The sequence below is a fragment of the Chlamydotis macqueenii genome, chromosome 5 (assembly GCF_036417535.1).
Source record: "Chlamydotis macqueenii isolate bChlMac1 chromosome 5, bChlMac1.mat, whole genome shotgun sequence".
In the NCBI taxonomy this organism is placed as follows: domain Eukaryota; kingdom Metazoa; phylum Chordata; class Aves; order Otidiformes; family Otididae; genus Chlamydotis; species Chlamydotis macqueenii.
Genome location: NC_141560.1, coordinates 68019574 through 68041715, shown reverse-complemented (window position 1 = coordinate 68041715; position 22142 = coordinate 68019574). Strand labels below are relative to the sequence as shown.

The window sequence follows — 22142 nt, the reverse complement described above, 5'->3', positions numbered from 1 at the left end:
TCGTAGAGGAATAGTTGTGCTCGGGTGATGTCTGCTGTGTGTATTTATTTTGTTTTGGCACGTTGCGAGTGGTGGGCATTAGAGTTCACAGAGCGGAAAATAAGTGAACTCTGTAGCGAAATCTCTGTTTCAGCAGAACCCTGCTGCCTGTATGCAAGGAGGAAAAGATTGATCTTTCTGTAGTGTGTATTTGTATCTTAAAAAAATATGCATGTAGTTCAGGATTTGCCTTGTGTTGTGGAAGTGATCTGGCTGGACTTAAACTTAAGACAACTCTTCAGCCTTATCTCTTCCCTTAGGCTTCTCTGCCCCAAAAGAATATTGTGATTACACGCTCCCAGTCTACAAACTGTAGCATCTCGCAGGGTGATGATGGAGGGCAAATGCCCACACCCTGACTTACCCAGGGAGTAACTGGAAGGAGGGAAAATAGTCAGAAAGGCTTTAGAGGGGAGCACAGCGCAACAGCAAGCAGGAATTACGCTGCATTTAAAAGTGAAGAACCGGTATTTGTTTTAACTGCAGAAAACCTTTAATCCTTTGGTTGAGTCCCTCTGTAGTTAAAAGGCAGATAGATACTCTTGTAAGGTTATTTGATTTCAATTTGGATAAATTCTTAATCACTATACTGTTGATAAAAGGTAGTTTCTTTTTCTTTCCCTGTTTGGCCCCAGACACAACCTACAGCAGCCTGTAAGCAGGAATCAAGTATTTACTGAATGATCAAACTTGGAAATCTACTTTTTTCTTTATTTAGCAATCATTCACTTTATTATATATACATATTTAAAGTCTGTACATGGTAAAATAGAAAATAAAAGCGTTTCTTTATAAGTTACACAATTAAACAGCTACATTTGTCTGTAGTTTAGCCATCATTTAATTAAAAAAAGGAGAGAAATCTTGTTGAGCATCGTTATATTCATTCACAATAACCTTGGTATAAAACATCCATACAGAGTAAGTGTACAAAATAGTGTACAGTTCATATAAGCTGTGCAAAGACAGCAAAGTTCAGTCAAAAATCAAAGAGGCACATCCACTTTCCTCCGTCCACACCATGGATAGCAGAAGCAAAGTGGAAAATAAGCATGGGCTTGCAGGGCAAGAAGGTGGGTTAGGCAGTGCTTCCGATAGGATACTGAGGCATAAATTAAAATGAAGAACGTATAAATATACAAGACCTCTGTTACACAAGGCACATTTACATTATACCTTAGAAATCGGTACAGGGATGTCAGTGGGTCTGTGGCACAAGTCTTGTGTGCGCCGGGGTGAGGAGGGTGGCAGCGTTTGGTCTGTGCCCCTCAATCCCGTTATTTACTCTTGGAGGAAAGGGTCGCTAGACCAGAGCGGTCCTCAGGGGTTTGAAATTTTAATAGTAGCTGGAAATTCACTTGAAAAGTAATAAAAATGGCCACAGTGTCTAGATTGTGGTTTTGTTGTTGTTTCTGACCTGGGGAAAAAAAGTTTCCCTCCCAACAGGCTGCACTTCCCCCCTGCCTGTTGCTTGTTTTTGGGAGAAGGCAGCTAAGTGAGCAAGTGTTGGTGGCTAAGCAGAGAGTTATGAAAAGGTCAGCAGATACTATGAACGTGAAAACCTCCACATGGGGTGCAAAAATAAGGAAAACCTGTAAGTAGAGAGTCTTGAGACTATGTGATAAAGAACCTGCACTGGAGAAGCATGTGGACGTTTGGGTGGGACATCACCTCTTCAATTTATAGCGCTCTGTTCTATTTACAGCTTTGCAATGTCCCCATGTGATGGTAGGGGCAGGCAGGGTGATCTAAGAGACTGTTATCTCTTCCTCTTCCCCTTCATCGTCCTCTTCCTCTGAGTCTGAGAAGTCTGAAGGCTTGCTGGGGCTGCTAGAATGGGATGGAGAAGGAGACATCTGGGAGTCCAGTCTGTCCCTCAAGTGTAGGTGTTCTGGGGACTGGTGGTAGGTTAAGGGATGCCGGGGGCTGGGTGGGCACACGGGGGGAACTTCCTCCTCTTCCTCCTCCTCCTCTCCTGAACATTTCTTGCCTACATCACTGAGGTCTGGGTGAGGGTTGAACTTGGTGGGTAAGGTCTGTTCTCTGCAGCCACCAGAAGAGAGAAGCTCTCTTTCTTTGGAGTTCCTCCACTTCATCCTCCTGTTCTGAAACCAGATCTTCACCTGGGGAGGCAAAGCAACACAGAAAAGAAACAGTTCAGTTAAAACAGGGACCGGGAAAGGCCTTTTGGTTGCATCTTTGAAACCCTGCGTGTGCCTGTACCAAAGCTAACAGAAACCACAGAACCTGACATTTGTGAACTTTAGGAGAGGGGTTGAGGGGCCAATAAGGCCGTGGCCTGTCCTGTCCTACTCATCTAGTTGGGAATCGTGCAGCTCTCTTGGCTCCGTCGGTGCTCATGGCTCTGTTATATGCTTTGGGCTTTCTCCTGGTCCTGGGCAATTTTCCCTGCTCCTGTCCCCTTCTCCTCCCCTTCTCTCAAGCTGCTCTTGGGAGTGGGGGTCCCAGCTCCCAACACCCCCTCTGCTCTCCCCACCCTGCACCCCTTCTCACCTGCGAGTCCTTGAGGCCCAGCTTGGCTGCCAACTTCTTCCTGTCAGGTTTGCTGATGTACTTCTGCTTCTGGAACATCTTCTCCAGTGCCTTGCGCTGCACGTCGGAGAAGACAGCACGACGCAGCATGCCACGGCGGGGCTTGCCGCGGGCGGCTAGCGGCCAGGAGAAGGTGCCGGGGATGGGGACCACGGCAGAGGTGGCTGCAGGGGGGAACACAGAGCTGAGCAGAGCGGCACAGGCCCCCCGCCACCCCCTCCCCGCCCTTGGGGAGGGCACCTATCAACCTGGGGCAGCGAAAAGGAGCTTGAGGCTTAACTAAGCGCTGCTCTTTCAGCCAGCGATCTCTGGGATTAGATCTATCAACTCAATCGTGTAAAATGGATCAATAGTGGCCGGTTTTGTTGGGAGATTCAAAGGTCTCTGGCCTGAAAAGGCAAAGCGAGGCGCACCGGCTAAGATAGAGGTATAATAAAAAAGCTTTCCCTCCTGCTCAGAAGCATTTGATTTTTTTTTTTTTCAGGCGCTTTATTATGCTCGAGATGAAAATGAGGACTTTTCTGATTCTGAACAAAACCGCTCCTCTTCAGATGCAGTTCTGATCAATCAGTATTCATCTTTTTATATTAATCTCTTCCCCCCCCCTCCCCCCCCCAAGTTGAAGAATTAGAGCCGAAGACATGAAAAGTAACAGCTAATTAGCACATTGCCTGGTTCCCAATGGCATTGGTATGATAAAAAGGGCAGAGTTTTGCCTTAAAAAAAAAAAAAAAAAAAAAAAAAAAGAGGGGGGGAGAAGAACCTCCCCAAGAGAGACAGAGATGCTAATGAAGCGTGAATGGTAATTGTGTAGTAATGAACTAACAGAAAAAGACTGAGGACAAGCAGCTAACGCCATATATTATTGGAACAAAAGAGATTTACACTTTCAAACTAAACACAACGGCATGCCAGGCTCCTCGGGAGAATACTGATGGCACAATCGTCTCTTTCCCCAAATCATTTTCATTAAATGGACATGAAAAGCTATTTATAAAGCTCAAGTTGTTTTTGTTAGGCTATTCACATGCTGGAGAAAGGAAGCAAATTCCATTATCCGGAGGATGAATGGAAGAGCTTGGGTTATTTTTTTCCCTCTCTCCCTTTCCCTGTTTTCTTTTTAAATTAATAGCTTGTTTGTGTAATTAGATTTTTTTTTTAATTGTTCTCTCCGCATCATAATACCTCAGCGCTGTAAGGACCGTACCCCCGTGGCCCGTTTTCTCGCGGGGGTGCGAACACCAGTAAGTGTCTGGCCGGGAGGCGACGGAGCCGGAGACCCACGGGGAAGGAGGGGAGCGGTAGTCCGCGGTGGCGGAGGGCGGTCACACCGCGCCCGCGGTACCCTCCATCCGCCTTGGAAACGCTGGCGTCCCGGCGGGGAAGTAGAGATTTGGGGCGGAGGGGGCGTTATAGAGGGGGAGCTCTGCCTCCCTCCGCCTGCGCGGGGGTTGCGCGGGCGCTGACCGCTCCCCTCGTGGTGCTGAACGAGGATCGGGATAATTTGGGATGGGGATAATTTGACGATGGGATGGGCTGGGGTAGACGGCTGGCGGGGCGACGAGGATGGGGAACATCAGGCAGTGCCGGTGCTCAATGGGGCATCAAATTGGGGCGGCCGACGCTGGGCTCCCTCCAACCTCTGAACCCCCCCGTGGAGCGAGGGGGGACAGGGAGACATACTGGCGGGCTGTGCCCGGAGAGAGGGAATTTTAAAGACCTACCTGGGAAATAGGAAGATCTGATAAAGGGCTGGAAGGATCCTTCAAAGTACGGGAAGGAGAAAGTCTTTGGAGGGATGCTCTGGAGCAGCGCGGGGGACGCTTCTGGTGAAAGAAAAAAAAAAAAAGGGGAAAAAAAAAAAAAAAGAAATTAAGCGAAGAGTTACCGTTGGTTGGACTCGACCAACGGCACGGCTGGGTCTGTCGCTTGGTCTGGGGACCAATGCGGTGGTGTTTTCCTTAATTTAAAAAAAAAAAAAAAAGGCGCTCCAGGCTGAGCTCGGACCCGCCTGGGAAAAGCGGCACTTTTTGCTGAGATGCTTTGGCCAGCATAAAGCGGCAGCCGGGAGGGCAGAGTCAGCCAGGAAACCGGTCTGTTGGACCCTCTTCACCTCATTTGTGCGACCCTCACCCCGTTTGTGGGACCCCCCTCCGCCCCTCCTGCGGCCGCTCCGCGGCGGGACCAGCATCCTGCCAGCGCTCCCCCTCCGCTCTCGGTGGCTACCGGAGGGCTCAGCACCTCGGTACCGGATCCTCCCTCCCTCTCCTAAACCGTTCCCCGCTCCTTCCCGCCCCGGTGGGTTCCCCTCGATGGGGCGAGGGGAGGGGGGATTCGGGAGTGAGAGCTTACCGGAGCGAGGGGCGGAGGACAGGATGGCGTTGACTCCAAATTTCAGGAAAGTGGAATCGCTGCTGCTGGAAGTCTGTGGCGAACAGATCCTCCGGGAACCGGTCGTGGGGGTGGAGCCGGCGAGCTCCGGCGGCCCCGAATCCGTCCTGGCCGTCGAGGTCGGGGGGGAGATGCTGGGCGGGGGACCGGTCCTGGACAGGTAACTGGTGGGTCTGCCGATCCGGATCAAATCTTCCACCAGGAAGCTGGAATGGCTGGAAAAAGCCGACTGCAGGGATTGAGGCAAGGTGAGGGTGGGAGTGGGCCGCAGGAGGCTGGGGTAGACGGCCGGCGGGGCGATGAGGCTGGGGAACATCATGGCTGGGCGGGTGGGTGGTTTGTTTGCTTTTTGTTTTCTGCTTGGCGAACCTCGTTTAGATCCAGCTAGCGGGCTCGGCGGGGTCCTCTCTGCCCCTTCCTCCCGGACGCGGGTGGGTTTTATAGCGGTCAGCCCCGCCGAGGCTCTTTCAAAAGTGACAGCCCCAACAATGGGGTCCCACAAAGTTCTCCACTTCAGCTTCATTCAGGGCGAGCTCCGGGCTCCTCCATTGGTCCGGGGCCGCAATTTATGATTGGATTAGACTTCATAAGCAACCGGGGCACAATGGCCCCGCCACAAAGAAAGTGTAGTCATCAATTTTGCATATTGACCGCCTCTTTGGAATACGACGCTCCAAAGGCTCCCAGCGGGGTTTTGTTCCGAGGCAACACACACGGGCTAATTAAATGCCTATTTAAAAGTTTCGAATGACATCTTGCCTCGTAGAAAGGGAATTATTTAAAGAAAGCACTAAATTTATTTGCCGCTCCCCCGCTGAGCTTAGGAAATAAATCAATAAATATTCATATAAACCGATCTGCGGGCTCCCAGAAAAGCGCACGGGGTTTGTGGAATGGAAAATACAAATTGGGAAACGCGGAACTAAGCTCTGTTGGGAGGAGGGGGGAAATATTCGGACAGGGCATCCCATCGTGGTTTGGGGGCGCTTTGCCCTCCCTGCTTTGGGTATGTGGCAAAATTTGTGCGTGTGGTCGGGGTTATTTTTTTTTTCCTATCTGCACCTCAAAAGTCCGGCATAAAGCGAATTTGCGGTGTTAAGCTCCGCGTTGAAGACCCGAGCTTCGCGGGAGTCTTGCGTGCGTGCGATGGGGGCTGTCCCGCACCGGGATGGCAGCCTTGGCGGGGCCGGGAAGAGCCCTGTCCGGAGAAAACGGGAACATAGGAGAGATCTGAGCAGCCCGGTGGGATCTGCAAAGATCTGAGCAGCCCCCTCAGGTTCTCAATCTTGGTCTTTTCAAACTCATCTGCACTCAAAACCAGTGGAAATCGCAACCCTCCGACCGTGGAAATCAAGGCAACGCTGTGGCTTTGGGATCCTTTTGGCTAAAGCAGTCTCGGTTTTACCGGTACCAGCGGCTCGAAGCCCTCTCGAAGCCACCAAATTCACCTGAACCCCCCCTTTCCCGCCCCCCCCCCCCGGGTGTGTTCGGCTCCCTGCCCCAAGCCCCTTGACTCCGGTGCGAGGGCCAGATAACATCGTCCCACGGAAAAAAAAAAAAAAAAAAAATTTGAAAATAAGGGTTTGTTTTTTTTTTTTTTTCCCTCAGGCAGAGAGGTTTGGCTTGTCGGTGGCGAGTATGGCAAGGGGCGCAAGCGGAGTTAATTTCCTTTGGAGCTGGGTGATGAAAGCAACTATTGAGAGTGGTTTTACCTGATTTCTCTGTTAAAGACTCTAACAGATGTGTTAAATGTCCTATGTTTTAAAAGCACCCTATTCAGCCCTTTGGTGTGGCTGAACCTTTGCAAGCAGAAGTGTGCAGCTCAACCATGCAGCCTTTATCCTATTAACCATGAACTAACTGTCACCTTCAGCTGTTTTCCCTTTTTACTTTTTAACACAAAGCTTTCTCAAAAATCTTATTAACCAGCTTTATTTCTCTCGATGGTTTTTGTCCGGCCGTTTTGTGTTGATGATCTCCATGTCGATGCTTTAACCATTCAAGAAAAGTGCATCTGCGATTTATATCACATTAGGGAAGAAAGAAAGTCTGTTAAACCTCTCCCTTGATTCAAATCAAAAAGTTATTTATTAGAGAGGAATCAGCCCTCGAAATTGTATGATCCTGACAAGCTTTCCCGGTGCTGTACGCCGGCTTCCAGCAGCTGAGCATCTGCAGAAGGCTGACTTGGAAGATCCGCTGTCTGAAAGCATCACTTTGAAATAAAACCTCGCTGGAGTTCCCCCCCCCCACCCCACCCCGCAAAGTTTTCTTAATCTTGATGCTGAGCAGGTAAAAACGTTTCATTTGAGATGATTTACTCCTTTCTTTACGTATACATCGGAGGCATTTTGCCTGACTATAGACCAACTGCTGCTAATTTCTCTGGTTTAAGAAAGAGGGGCTGACATTTTGTGGAAGGTTGGGTCAAACGCATGCTGGGGCACGCGTGGACCCGGTTCCTTGTGATGCGTCTGAGCACACTCATAAAGAATTCCTTAAGCACCAAGGCAAAAGGGACTAGACGTGTATTGAAAGGGAAGATAGACCATAAGAAACCAAGAAATCAGACGAAAGGATCTTATTTTAAGTGATCTCCTTTGGAAGTTGCTTTTCAAAGGCAGTGATCATTTAAGAGAAGGGAATTCTAATGGCGCAGGATAAAACCTGTGACTAATGCCGTTTGACCTATGCTCACGCCGTTTTGTGCTTCCTGCCATTCATTTTAATGTCGTTATCTTCAAATTTATTTCTTAAAAGTCACTCACTTTCTTTGTCGCTTAAAAAAAAAAAAAAAGGGGGAGGGAAAAAAAAAAACCTGCCAGGAGCCGGGGTGGGGTGGGGGGGGAAGCCTGCGTGTGTCCCTCTCCGAGGCTGGTAATCCGCATGAAATTGGGAGAGCCCGCACTTCAAATCCGGAGAGCAAAGAGCTGGCCCGGGCTGGCCCGGGTCGCGCTGGGGACCGACATCCCCGGACAGACGGACGTCTCAATCACCGCCGCGGCTGTGAGGAAACGGCCCCACGCGGGACACTCCCCCCCCCCCACGCGGGACACTGCCCCGTGCTTTTTCCGGGCCGGCCCCCGGCGCTTCCCGCAGCCAGGTGAACCCCAAACTTCGCCCACCCCTTCCCAAGCCGAGCACCGCGGCTTCGCCTCCTCCAAAGTTGCGGAGGAAGTGCGTGCGAGCGCATTTTGGATTGTTTTCTTCTTCTTTCCTTTATTTATTTATTTATTTATTTTCCCCTCCTGGGGAGGGAGTCGTGGGGGGATGCTCCGTCCCCGCGTGTCCGAGCTCCCTAAGGATGCTCTTGGACCTCGTCAGGAGCTCGGACGGAGGCTGCAGGGGCAAAGCGGGATTAAGACACCTAAGGCTTCACCTTTAGAATTCAAGCAGAAGGAACAGTAACTGTTGGTTCGTTCAAAGCTCTTCTAGATCCCCCCCCCCTCCTCTTTTCTTGAAAATCCTTCTATTGTGCCAATCAAGCAGATGGTTTGCAGGAAATATAGCTTGGCCCCAGTGACCGAAACTAATTTTAACTAGCTTTCCAAGCCTGGCACGTTTGTTTTGCTCTTACAAAATAGCTAAAAAAACAGCTGGCAAGGGTGAATTAAACCCATTAAAGACACATTTATAAGAAATTATATTCACATAGGTTGCTTGAAACCCCCCTAAGAGGGGAGAGATGAGCGTATTGAAATGAAAATGTCCCCGAACACACTACCCTCCTTAACATTGCCTGAGAGTCTCAAAACATTTTACTAAATAGATTAACTTGACTATTGTTTCGCATCACATTTATCAGCTTCATTAAGTGAATAGCTGAACAAATATATTACGCATGCATGAAAAGCTCTTTTGGGGGCTGCCTTATTGTGTCCTCAGCCCTGACAGGTGGTTAACTGTGTTTCTCTCTCCTCTCCCCCCCTCTCTCTCTGCGCAAAGAAAGAGGGATCTCGGACAGAGCGCGCAGCCCAGACTTGGCAAAGGGACCTCGAGGGGAGAGTTACTTTCTTTTCCCTCGCCATTCACGCTGGCCAGCCTAGAGCGCACACAGCCTGAAACGCAACCAGATGATCTGATCATGTCAAGAGTAATTAACTTTAGTCTGGTCTCTGTATCTTGCTTGCGCTTTACTAACTCCTTCCAAGCCTGTTTAATTTGCATCCTTTCTTGGAAATTTGATTATTTTTGTCCACTTTGTCCTTTTATCCTTTCCTCAACCTCCACCTTTGTTTAAAAAAAAAAATAATAGTCTGAGATTGAACAATCCCCCTTATTTCTTCTCCACTGTCTAATTAACAGATCTGTCTAATGAACAGACAACCACACAAACTCCTTAAAAACAACTCCTTTCATGAGCTAAGATTTGCACATTTTGGAGAACTAGGATTTGCAAAATGCAATATGGTGTTTTATTCGTTGCCTTAATTTCATGATTATTTAGCATGGTGGAAACTTGCTGGGTACTGGGCAGCGGCTGTTTGGATTCTCAGATGCCAGAGGCCAAGGTCCTGCCTGTTTCAGTTGTGGTTTCTGCCCCAAGAGTTTCTGAGTTTGACCGTGCAGATGAAGCGCGGAGGATGAGAGAATATGATACGTTACCATTTGTTTTCGCCAATATCTATTTCTCTCGTTTTACTCAAGTAGGTAAGAAGAACTAAAAATCCTTTAGTCTTTCAAATCAGGTCTTAAATCTACCCCTACCACCTCACCGCAAACCCAAGTGATGATCCTTTTTCTTACGATGGTGGCAAATTTCTCTACTCATTAATTCACTGAAATCTCTAGGCTGTGGGTGGTTTTAAATGGTGGGAATTGAGGTTCCTGTCACTTTTTCCACTCATAAAGCCCCAGTTCTGTTCCCCATTCTCCAGGCTACAACAGGAAGGACAACTTTCCTTGGAGGCAAAATTGCTGTCAGGGCAATTCAACAGGAGAATGAACGTGTCCTTGGGCAGATTTCAGCAAATGTGATGGTTTGCTGTCACCTTAAACTGAGGGTCCCTGAGCTCGCGCACTCCCTTGATGTCTGCTGCAAGAGCAGACGTGGTCTTTTAGAGCCTGTTCTCCGTCCCTCTGCCTTCTGGAGCAGTGCATGGGGACCTCTATCTCAGAGAAAGAACAGAATTGGTATTTAACTATCCTGTAGAATTAAACCAAGACCTTCTCGTATTTCTACATCTTTTCTTAGAAGAGCCAGACCATTAGCATTCAATTACAGAATCATAGAATAGTGTGGGTTGGAAGGGTTCTTAAAAATCATCCAGTGCCAACCACCCTGCCCTGGACGGGGCTCAAAGCCCCATCCAAGCTGGCCTTGAACACTTCCAGGGATGGGGCATCCACAGCTTCTCTGGGCAAGATGTTCCAGTGCCTCACTAGCCTCACAGTGAAGAATTTCTTCCTTCTATCTAATCTAAATCTGCTCTCCTTAATTTTAAGGTCATTATCCCTCATGCTATCACAACAGGCCCTGCTGAACAGTCTCTCCCCATCTTTCCTGCAGGCGCCCTTTAGGTACTGGAAGGCCGCTATAAGGTCTCCCTGGAGCCTCCTCTTCTCCAGGCTGAACAGCCCCAGATCTCTCAGCCTGTCCTTATAGGAGATTCCTTTGACTTTTACCATGCCAACGAATTGACACTGTGCTTCCTTGGAGCCTAAGCCTCTCAGGAAAGGTTTAAAAGGGAAGCTTGGAAGACAGATGCTGATGAGAGCCCAAGTACTTGGAAACAGTTTCCCTAATGGAAAGCCTCCCCTAAGGTATGCGCTGATGGTGAGTAGCCAGAAAGATAGTGATGGGCTGGGAGATTCATTTTGCTGCTCCTAGGTGAAAAGATCTTCGGACGCTGTGATCTAGTGGGGGAAACAGCTATCTTGGGATTTTCCAGGTGGATGACAGAGAGGTTTTAAAGATTCAGTCACTGGCACTGTGGTGTACCACCCTGTCTGGAAAGTCATACTGTCCCTCCTGGTGCAAATGCTTTGACCATGCAGGTATCAGCTTCTCGGCACAAGCTCATTGCTGCAAGATTAGTCCTGATTTGAAGGTGTAGAGGTATCTTCTTCAAAACTCAGTGTTTGTCTCTGAGTCCCATGTGAAGGTACTGAAAGTTCTGTCCATAGGGATTAACCTACACATCTTTTGATGGGACCAAAAGCCATGTGATAAGGAAGGAGAGAAACTCAAATACTCTGTAACAGTTACCTAGCAAGAGAAAAAGTGCAAAACTTCCTTGCCGGGATACTGCAAAGCTCTTACAATTGAAACGGGGGAATGTCTTAAAAAAATAAAATAATAAAATCATTTGTGAGTTCTAGGATTTTTAAAAATCATCAAATTCCCTGCGGATTTAGTGATTTCAAGGTGTCCCTTGAGCCAATGGATTCAGAGTTAAATGGTTCTGTTCCAGACCATGCCCTCTTCATGGCTATATTAATGTCAATAGGTTGCTGGCAAACTGTAGTGCATCCATGGAGGAAAAGACTATGTATAGGCTTCTTTGGAGAAGGTGTAACACTTGGGTTTTGTTTGTGGGATTTTTTTTGTTTGTTTGGTTTGGGTTTTTTTGTTTTTGTTTTTGTTTTTTTTTTCCCCAGGAATAGAAAGCAATTGATATGGAGTATGTTTGATTTCTGGACTTCTAACAGAAAAGGGCTGACAGATTCTGTCCCTCAGGGTTTACCTTCATACAGCCCGTGAGAAATGAGTTAGCAAGCACTGGTCCATGTGCTCTGCTCCCAGTTACTTTGTGTAAATTGGAAAGTCCGATGAAAGAAGGGAACTGTTCTTCTGTTGTCCTTTGGGGATGCTTTTTTACAAAGTGAGGTGCTTCAGGTACAGAAAACCAAGGAGAATGGAGCAGTAACGCCTGAAGAAAGAATAGCTTCATAGTCTTATGCATCATGAACATCCTGTCAAGATTCTGGCATGTAGGTCTCCGGATTCAGGATGACTGGCTGCTTGTAGAGCCAGTAGATTTTGCATGGGATCTCCACTCATGAGAAAGAGCTGTTCTCTTTAGAAAACATTTGGCTCATTGTGGAGCCTAGAACAGGACTGCCCTTCTTCTGGGCTTTCCTTTGCAAGCAGCACAGCTTCACGATGTTCAGAGATGGACTCTTCCATTTTATCACTGGGGAAAAGCTGATGAGGTTCTGATTTTCCTTGCACTTGTAAATATTTATTGGAATAGCAAAGACCAGAACCTTTCTTACGAGAGCTTCCCCAACCTGTATGTTCCTTCTCAGAGAATTGTGTTTCTTTCTGGCAAGCAGAGAAAAATGCCTTACTTGTTTTTCACCAGACATGAGATTGGATAGATACATGGTGGAACATGTTGCCCATTTATGCCTTCAGCTTTCTGAAAGGAAACAGAAATCTCTTGGACTAAGGAGAGTGTGAGCGTGTAAAGAAAGTTGTAGAAAAGCTTTTTCTCATGCCTTTGGCCAGAGAATGTTGCGCGTTCTGTTAGGGCTGAAGTCAGGGGTAAAACTCATGCTAATCTCAATGCGGTGGGGTTAAGCCCTAGAAGAATTTGAATGTACTTGTCTCTTTTCAGTACTTTGGTAGGAGTGTTTTGATACTGCAGGGGGAAATATCAAAGACAACTGAAGTTTAGAATTTGACAGCCAGGATGTCTGAACAGGATCTTCATAGTCTGAAACAGGTTTCCTCAGGTTTCTTGTCACACCTATAGAATTCAGAGCTACTCAACAAAAATCATATTTTAGTGGTTGCATTCACATTTTTGTCTCATCATGGCATGAATTTTGTCTTTTTTTTTCCCCTCTTTTTCCTTTTCCATTAAAAATGTAACAATGTGTCCTGGTTCTGGCCAGGATAGAGTTAATATTCACCTGAGCTGGGTGGAGAACTGAAGCTGGTAGCCCCTATGGCTGGGATAGTTAACTAATTAGCTAACAGCTGGGGTTAATTTACCCAAATTAGCCAAAGGGCTATTCCATCCCATCTGACATCATGCTCAGTATATAAGTGAGGAGGGTGCTGAAGGGAGGCTCTCCTAGTTGGAAGAGACTGGATGTGGAGATCTGTTGTGAGCTATTATACTGTATTTGTGTTCCATCACTCTATTGTTTTCTTCTGTCATTACTGTTAAATTTACTTTTTGTTCAATCTCAACCCGCGTGTTTGGTTTTTTTTTTCCCTGGTTTTCTTTTGTTTGTCAAATCTCCTCCTATTCTCTCGGAGAGTGGGGGGAGTGAGAGAGAGACTGCGTAGTCTGGTCCCCGTTGGGGCTGAACTACGACACAATGTGAAAAGCCTCAAATCTTGCCTTTCTAGGAAGCTCTTTAGGGGTATTGGATGGGATTTAGCAGATTTAACATTTGACTTGAGGAAATCTAGTAAGGTCAGGTTGTCCTGTCCTCTTTTTGGAGGAGCCATACTCTGGCTGCTGCTCGTCAGATCCAGAAAGGCCAGGAGAGAGGAGATTAATGTAGCTTTAAGATGCATTTACATCCTCCAGATTCACGGGTGTCCTGGGGTAAGGGGTTATTTAGTGTCTTTTAAATAGTTCTGGCTCAGGTCTTAAATGGAAGTCTATTCCCTCACATATCAAGCTTTCCCTAATGGTATCACACACAAAAAAATGTGTCTATCCTTCTTTTTTTGCTGAAAGTTTACTGAAAAGAAAAAAAATATCAGCTGAAGAAAAGGTTTTTTTATCTCAATTCTAATGCTCCAGCCCAAATATGTAAAAGAATCTTTTGAGAAGGATGAAATAACCATGGGATTTGCAAGGCGTATTAATCTGAGCAGAAGGATCCAGTAATCTGATCTCTTTCTTTGGAAAAATTGATCCATACAAGGGCTTGCATCCGGTTGCAGGCCCCACAGTACAAAATGGGACCGACTCTGGTCTGGACTGGGCTGAGATCTAAATTCAAAACTGGAGTATTTGCACTCTGGGCAGATGGAGCACGACTGTGAAATAGTCTCACTATTTCCAAGAAAAATATATAGTCTTTGTATGAAAGCTTTAGGAAGAACCTTATTTTGGCTTATTTTCCATCTACCGTCATATTTATGTGAGAGTGAGCCTTTCCCTTGAAGGAGCTGGGAGGGATGATGTACTCTAACATATGGCAGCTCCTGTTAATCCCACTTCTTGTGTCCCCAGGAAGGCAGGATATTTCAAACTCGTTCTTCCTGTTGGGAAGCAGACTCCAGTACCCAACTAGACTGTTTGGCCACACGGAAAAATCCCCAAAGACAGACAAGGAAAGTCATCCTCCTGGGCTGGGGACTCTTCAGCTCTCACGCCAGGGATACGGGATGTCCCCTGGGGCCACGTGGCCAAGGGGACTGTCCTCCTCCCTCAGCCTGTTCACTGTGAAGTATGTCCTTACGGCAAAAAATTACACCTGTAACTCTCTTGCTTAGGTGTGGTTTAAGTGGTGCTCTCCTGAAGAGCTGCCGTTAAATCGTAGGGTTGGTTTGATGACAAATTTTCCAAGAAAGATTTGTTTAAGCAAGACAGCCAAGTAATTACTTATAGCTTTTTAAAAATGTGCACTTTGTTTTCTTTTCCCCTTCATTTAAATTCCAGAGTGTGCATTTTCTCACTTTAAAGTAGATTTTAACCATGACTAGAGAAGCTTAGTTATCAGTTATGCACTATAAACAATATGGGGGGGGCGGGGATGTTTTGATCAGAGCTATTCAGTCCTTGCTTGCTAATCTAATTACAAAGTGTAGGTTTCCTGACACGGAGCTGCTTGCATAGAAAAGGCTTTTCTCACACCTGGTGGATTGTTTAGCCAGGCTTTTTAAACGCTTACAGTTTTAAAGGAGGAAAAAAAAAACTCATTTTAAAAAAACAAGTTCCTGTGTGGGGCAATAGAAAGAATTTAGTGGTTGTCAACATGAGTTTAGTATAAGGGTGCTGTGTAAAATGTGCGTTCACTTTACATTGACCTTTGGACAGAGTAGCCCAAAATGTTGTTTTATTTTTTTTTAATTATTATTATTTTTTTTTAATTAAGGGTTAAGGAGAGTATGCAAGATAACAGATGTCGGTGGCTGTATTAAATTAAATACGCGCCTGCGTGTATATATCTATGTATGGACGCACATGATGCTCCGATATTTTTGGATGTTTATTGTTAGCGCTTGGAGTGCTCCGCAGCTCTGAAAGGGCGGCTTTGAATCGCAGCCCCAGCCAAAAACTATTTTTGTCCTGTTTAGTCCCCCCGATTCCTACAAACAAAATAAAGCACCTTGTCGAATAAGGGCCATTGAGCAGGGATGATGGGTTAAGAGCGGGGGTCCGAGGTGGCGGCGTGGGTGCTTGTTTATCAGGGAGGAGTTGTCAGTTGTTGGCTGGGCCGGTGAAAGGAGGGACGCCGGAGTCTGATGGCTGGGAGAGCATTGATGTGAGGTAACGGGGTAATCGGATTGAAAGCGAGCCATGGTATTTATGTCAGTTCACATTTCGTCAAATGAATAATATGAGGTTGCTACCTAGCCCGGGCCTTGGCCCGGGGGTTGGGTTATAAAGAATCTAAGGCCTCATTTGATTCAAATATAAATTAATTCTCACTGGAGCGTTGGCTGATTAATCTATTTGCATAATAGTAGAAAAACTGCAGTGTGGTTACTTTTGCGGGGATTTGGACAAGAAAAGCTCTAAATTCATTTGCAAGAATAGTGTGTGAGAAGTCAGGGAAGCAAAAGCACCTCTATAGGGCTCCTGAAGCCATTTCTTTTTCCCTCGACCCCGATGTGCAAAACCGAAGGCTAAACTTGTTCACACGGAAGCCGGACGCCCTCCTGAAAGAAAATTGTGTTCTGATGTCTAGTTACACTTACGTTTTTGTATTGGATGTAAACAGTGTTGCTTTCAGGAGTTAGAACAATGGCATCCTCTATAATTTTCCATATTTAGTGAAAATGAAGCCTAAATAAAAAAAGGCATACTGTGTATGTGGAGTAAATGTTGAACTGCAGCAAAACTATGTGGGGAGAGAAAGAACCAGGAGAATCAGATTCCCTTGAAATGTAAATGCTATTTGTGTGTAAGCCAGGTTATAATTTGCCATAGGGGAATGAGAGATCGTGGTTCCGCTGGCCACACGCATCTTAACAGCGCAGCGAGGGAAGGAGAGTGAGTGGGTCTTGGTGCTGTCACCAAGCAGAGGCTCGAAGAGAAAAAGGGCACTTTTTTTTTTTTTTTTTCTTCTTTTCTCCTTCCCCTAACAAGTCTCTCCAGCATTTTGCTTTTGGAGACACCACCTGAAGCACTCCCTTACAGAGGACAATATACAGGGGGTGTGCACCCACACACGTGCACAGTCACATAAACATATTCTTCTGTCACATCCCATTTTTTTTCCCTAAACTTTCAGGTGGCATGCTGTGTGTTTATATTGCCTGTATAAAATGTTATGTAGGGTTTGGGTTTGGATTTGTTTTCTCACTATCCACATGACTGTAGTGTTTGGCTGTTTGGCAAAGTATTTTATGTTTGCACACAGATACTGAGATGGTTTTGTGAATCGTGTTTGGGTCCATTGAGTGGATAGAATGGAGTAAAATTCACAAAACACATCAGTGAGCAGTTAAAAAAAAAACATAATCCAAATCCTGCTCTCATTGAAATCTGTAGCCTTTTTCTCAGTGAGAAAAAAAAAAACCAAACACATCCTTTAATTACACAGAGTGTAAACCTTCCAGCAAGGATGTGAGGATGCAGTTATAGGGGATCAGCGCACGTGTGTACTGGGAACCTCCAGGTCCATATTCTCTGGAGTTATCTGAGTACTCACAGAAAAGTTGGGATTCTACGTGGACTCACTTGCATTTTAAAGTATCCACTAAGATAAGAGATGTTGGGGTTTTGTAGTGAACACACCCTTACTGCAGACTATAAAAGTTTTCACTGTGAGTTCGTTTGCTTCTGCTACTGTCCAATCACTGCAAACACAGACAGCAGGGACAAGAGATGTCCCACCTACCCGCTTCAGCTAAGGGCTGAGAAAGCTCACGGCTGTTTTCAATGAAACCTTTGAATTCGGACACTTGGGAAGAGTCAAATTGATGTTGTGGATTCTAGTTACGCTAAAGCAAGTATAGAAATTCTTCAGTTCCTAGGCAGGAATATTGTAATTTGTAGATCATCCATCAATATGTCCACACAGGGGAAACTGGGTTTTGTAGGAGTGTTGCCAGTATTTTTGGATGTCCTGGGCATCCACAATTGAGGTTGTATCTTGCTTCCTCAACGCCAGTGGTGGTGTACTGACTTATAGGAATGTTTCCCATCAGGGCTCTTCAGCTGGTTTGGCAGCTGGCTGTTGTTGGATGGAGAAGGTCTGATTCCTCCTGCCTCATCCCCTTCTTGCTGCTGGCTGCGTAAGCCTACGTACGGTCTTCTGCATCAGCTCTGGCACTTAACAGATCCTGTGCCAACTTGTTTCAGTGTCCTGGCAGAAAACTAACCCGAGGAAACAAAAATAAGTAGGTTTTTTTTTGGTAGCGTAGCAAGCTGTGGCTGAGCGCAGGGCGCCAAGAGGGCTGAAGCCAAGGCAGCAGAGAGGGAAGGGCTGCAGGGCCAGCAGTGGTGGCAGGGATGCGGCAGGTTCCCCAGCTTTTGCTGTGTGCAAGATGTGATGTGAGCTCAGGTTGGAACATGTAACTCCGTATTTATTTCTTAATTTTTTTTTGTTACTGCTTCTAACTTCTGAGTTTTGTTTTATCTTTTTTCTTTTTTTTTTTTCTTTCTTTCCGTAGTGTAGCTCACCAACACTACGCTTCTAGTGTAATTATTATTTTGACCTGGCTTTTACCCTATTGATAGCTTTTCAGAGCAATTTGGGAAGGATGTGCTGTTCCTTAGTTGAATGCTGTCTTTTTTTTCCGAGCTGGGAATTAGGCAAAAGATCTTAACAAACTGCCATTGAAAAAGGCAAGATGGTAGTCAAAACCCCTTATTTATGTAAAAAAAAAAAAAAAAAAAAAAAAAACCCACCCTGTTATAGTGCCTCTATGTTCACTATTGCAAGATCAGTGTCTGAAAGCACAAAACAAATTGATCCTAGCCATGGTCATAAAGCAGCTACACTGCAGTATTTTTGTGGTTAATTCTTGTGGAAGGGGAATGTCTGGGATCTGCAGAAGGTTGGGCCATACAAGCAAATGACATGCCTGATTAACAGAACGTTGTTAGGAGATAATAGTGACTCTGCTGTCCTGCTCTGGTATTTATGAAGAATAAACAAGAAAAAGCCAAGACATCTGCTTTCTGAACAGAAGCCCTCAGTCCGTTGACAACCTTCTAGTCCAATTACTCCATGTCTTTTACACTCAATGATTGATGTAGGCCTGATCGTTTAATCTGTGGGAAGTTGGAGGCAAATGAAATGGAGCCTCTGTGCTTTTCTGACCGACCTGGGTAACATACCCGCTTGAATTAATCGTGAGTACTTAACACAAATACAAGACTTGACTTCTATTTACCTTGATGGAGCAGAAGGACGAGATGCCTAATGCATACAAGGCACCAAGGCTCCTGACTTCTATTCGTGGTCCTGTCTGTGGAGTAAAATGATGTAAATTGTTTAATTTCACTGAGCCTTTCTTATTCCATCCCTCAGGCCTGGAAATGGTGTTCATAGTACCTACTTCAATAAGTTTTTTCTGAGACTTAAGCTGTCGATCTACTTCTTTCCATACTTTACCAGAAATAGACATTAAATTACTTACAGGTTAAAGGAATGTTTCTTGTTTCTCCATTGTACCTTTGGTCTTTGTTATATAATTTTTGCAGTTTAGATATTAACTGATTTTACATCCAGTAACTCAGATGGGGTTAGGGGAGAGTAGCAGAAAAGAAAAACAGGTACTTTTTTCTTTCTTTCACTGCTGTTGTGTCAAAATTGTGAAACAATATTACATGTGACAATAATGACTAAAAAAAGCTGTTGGATGGGCACTGCTGATTTGTCAAAGTTGTTTCCTATTTGTTTTGACCGCATGAGTCTATGGTTTCACTTGTGGCAGTTCTGGCACTCGTTTGACCTCTTTGTGAATTGGTTTTGTTCAGTAACTCAACAGGCAGTTCATCAAGAAAATAAAAAAAAACCCCAATTTTTTTAAATTGGGTTTTATGGTTGAACAAAAGGTATTAGTCCAGCTAGGGACATAGGTTTTTTTTATTTTTATTCCTCTTTCCTGTTTAAATTATGGTATGAGAGAGATGTGTGTCAGGAAGTAAAAAGAAAGAATCCCTCTCCAAAGTTAGAATAGGACGCTTCTGACCTTCCTCAACCAGGCTTATCAGTCAGAAATATTTGGTCCAAGGTAGGTTTGAAAGCGATGGGCTTTGCACATTTTTTTTCTATTTTTCTCATCCTTTGTTTTTCTCTTCATGTCTTTCTATCCCAGAGCTATCAGAGAGAGAGAAGCAGGCTAAGGTGAGCATAATAAATCCAGAGCAAAGGGCCAGGTGGTCTTCTCTGGGCTGGAAAGCTGTGAGTACAGTCTGCATGAAAATCCTGTTTGTACGCTGTACCAGCTGTTAGCTCGCAGTTGCCTTTGGTGAGGGCTTAGGCTGGGCAAGCAGGCAGGTCAGCTTACGAAATGGCAGAAGAAAAGGTATCAGTAGGTCTTTGAACATAGAAACACCATTACAAGCTGTTTCAGCATCAGTTACGAAGTCAAGCTGGTAGCCAGGCTTCCTCGCTGGTCTCTGTTCACCCATAATTTTATGTTTCGTGTTGTTTGTCGGTCAGGGTTGAACAAACCTGTGTGTGACATTTCTAGCACAGCTCATTACTGGTAAAAAGGAAACAAGGAGCTTTTCGTGTCTGCTGGGTAAGTCAGATATATGACACGGAGAGAAATTATCTTCCTCTCAGAGCTGTAGAAAGTTGAATGAAAGTAAATAACCAACAATGGGATATGCTCAACAATATTTATGTGAGCTTTGTGTTCTCAGATACACTTGGATGGCAGTGAATTGTCAGTTACTATATCAATCTGCCAACTATGAATAGCTCTCAAAGAGCTTGAACGTTCTCAGGTTAAGGCATCTGTAAAGCTGACAGACATCATGCATGATATTGATATGACCTCATTCTGAGGGCATATAAATTAAATCATTCCTAAGCAAGGGCATTGGCTCGCTCAGCAATCCTCATGTGGAAACATGAGGCATTTTGCAAACAGGCAGATACCCTGGTACTGCCTATCAGATCAGGAGGGGTTCAGTTTGTTTTTATCAGTTTTATACTGCACTCATCACCAGGGCTGACACAGAGAGCTATAGAGTTTTCACTAAATTGTCTTTATTTGACAGAGGACCTTTTTGGGAAGGAGTGGAATTTGTATCGTACCTGTAGCATGACCCTACTTAAATGGTGGCTAAATGGGAGATGAAGTCACAGCCATAGATTACGGATTATTTACTTAGTCACAGATAATTATTTGAGTTCTAGGTGGATTGTAGGCTTCTACATTGAACTATGCGGTATTAATACACAGTACTAATACTTTCCACCTCTGTTGCCTTCTATGCCATGTTGACAGCTATTCCACGACACTCCTTTCAGAATCTTAGGTAGCTCTGATCAAGTCAAAAGTGCTCTTAATTCTCTGCCTTCCTTTTGTAGAATAGCCACAGCTAATCAAAATAATTTCTGAGAGAAGATCACACAGCAGTCCAACAAACGGCATGCAAACTCTTCTCTTTAGCAGCCAGTACCTCATTTTAGTTGGTTTTCAGTGGTTTTTCTTCTCACTGACAAAATGAAGATCCTCCACGCTCATTATTGCCTAGGTATCTTCCATGCTGCATCTTCTGACAAGTAGCGTACTTGTGTTGCTAGCACATTCTGTGTTATTGTCCCAGTAAACATCTAATGGCAATTATTGGAATCTATTTTCAAGAAAATGCTCTTGATGCAGGTCTCAGTTTGTATCTTTGTAGCACATCAGAGCTTTGCACCAGTGCAACTGAGCACGTACATTGTTTTTATCCGGTAGTCTTCATGTTCACAAGCATGAAGACAGATGATATGTGTGAAGATATGATATATGCGTAAACTGACTGTGTGGTATGCTCATGACCTCTGAGCTGGATGGGCTCCAGCAACTGGAAACTCCAGGATGGTGTGTTTGGGGAAAGAGATCTGCAGTTCCTCTCTCTGAGACTCTGGCCCTATTTTTCTGTTGCATTGTGGAGCTAGGCTGTTCTTACATGGAAGAGTCTGCGTACCCTTTTTTGCCACCAGAAGTTCACAAAGATGTCTGTATTTGCTGCTACATGGGATCATCTCCTCAGGACTCTTTGACCTCTCTGTTGACTTTTAGACACAAACTTCTGAAATTTCTGTGTTGGACCCCACATAAAACCCCACATCCCGTGCAGACAGATGCTCTAAAGCTTTACAAAAAAGAACTTACAGGAATAGTATTTAGGATACTACTGCTGAATCTAATCTTCCTATCATGTTGGTTGACTAATTCTAGTCCTCTGCAGGCCAAAACTAATTGGGCAAAATCTGTAATAAGATCTTATGGATGTGTAACTTTTTCACTGAGATCTAAATCATCTATTGAAATCAGGTAAAACTGTTTATGTAGAGATATTTTATGAGTTTTTTTTCTTGGCAGGATGCAAGGTTTGTTTTTAATGTAAGAGATCTGTTAAAAGCCTACCATAAGGCCAGGAGAGTTGTAATTTTAGCCATTGTGGCTCCCTTGCTAGGGCATATCTCAATCAATCTAACTCTGCTGAAGCTATGCCTTTCCTCCTAGGATATCTATGACTTGTATGGAGGTCTAGGTTTTGACTTAGCTATAGTGACTGGTGACCCATTACAACTGTGTTTCCATCAAAATTCCCAAATCCATTAATTAGCAACTTCATTGTCAAATTGAGACCTAAAAACCCCGTTCTGAATAAACACTGGCCTCAGAGGATATTTTTTATGTTCAGGCTAATAAATCTATGTTACACAATTAGAGACTTGCTGATATAGGACAGCAAATGAAAACAAACAGGATTACAACACACAACTTAGTAGCCTGGGACTACTTATATCAGCTATTAAAGATAATTGCTGATTCTTGACGGTTTCTGACAAATTCAGGATCTAGAAAAGAGATAGGATAGAAAGAGAAGCTGAAGTCGTAT

General features: G+C 45.0%; 1 protein-coding gene across 1 annotated transcript; it reads right to left on the bottom strand.

The window, feature by feature from the left end:
• Positions 1-741: 741 nt before the first annotated feature.
• On the bottom strand, positions 742-5510 carry DBX1 (developing brain homeobox 1). Its single transcript, XM_086749201.1, has 4 exons — positions 4945-5510; positions 4317-4418; positions 2554-2756; positions 742-2162 (listed from the first exon to the last, which is right to left on the bottom strand). Exons 1-4 carry the CDS (start codon positions 5504-5506, stop codon positions 1788-1790), a joined length of 1242 nt encoding a protein of 413 aa, XP_086605327.1. The 5' UTR covers positions 5507-5510; the 3' UTR covers positions 742-1787.
• Between the last annotated feature and the right edge of the window lie 16632 nt (positions 5511-22142).

Excerpts from the sequence above, each read along its gene's own strand:
- DBX1 (XM_086749201.1), bottom strand. The coding sequence starts at position 5,506 with ATGAAGCTGAAGTGGAGAACTTTGTGGGACCCCATTGTTGGGGCTGTC. Across the intron at positions 4,419-4,944 it reads GTCCTCCGCCCCTCGCTCCG|AAGCGTCCCCCGCGCTGCTC; the intron begins GTAAGCTCTCAC and ends TTCTTTCACCAG. Across the intron at positions 2,163-2,553 it reads TGGGCCTCAAGGACTCGCAG|GTGAAGATCTGGTTTCAGAA; the intron begins GTGAGAAGGGGT and ends TTGCCTCCCCAG.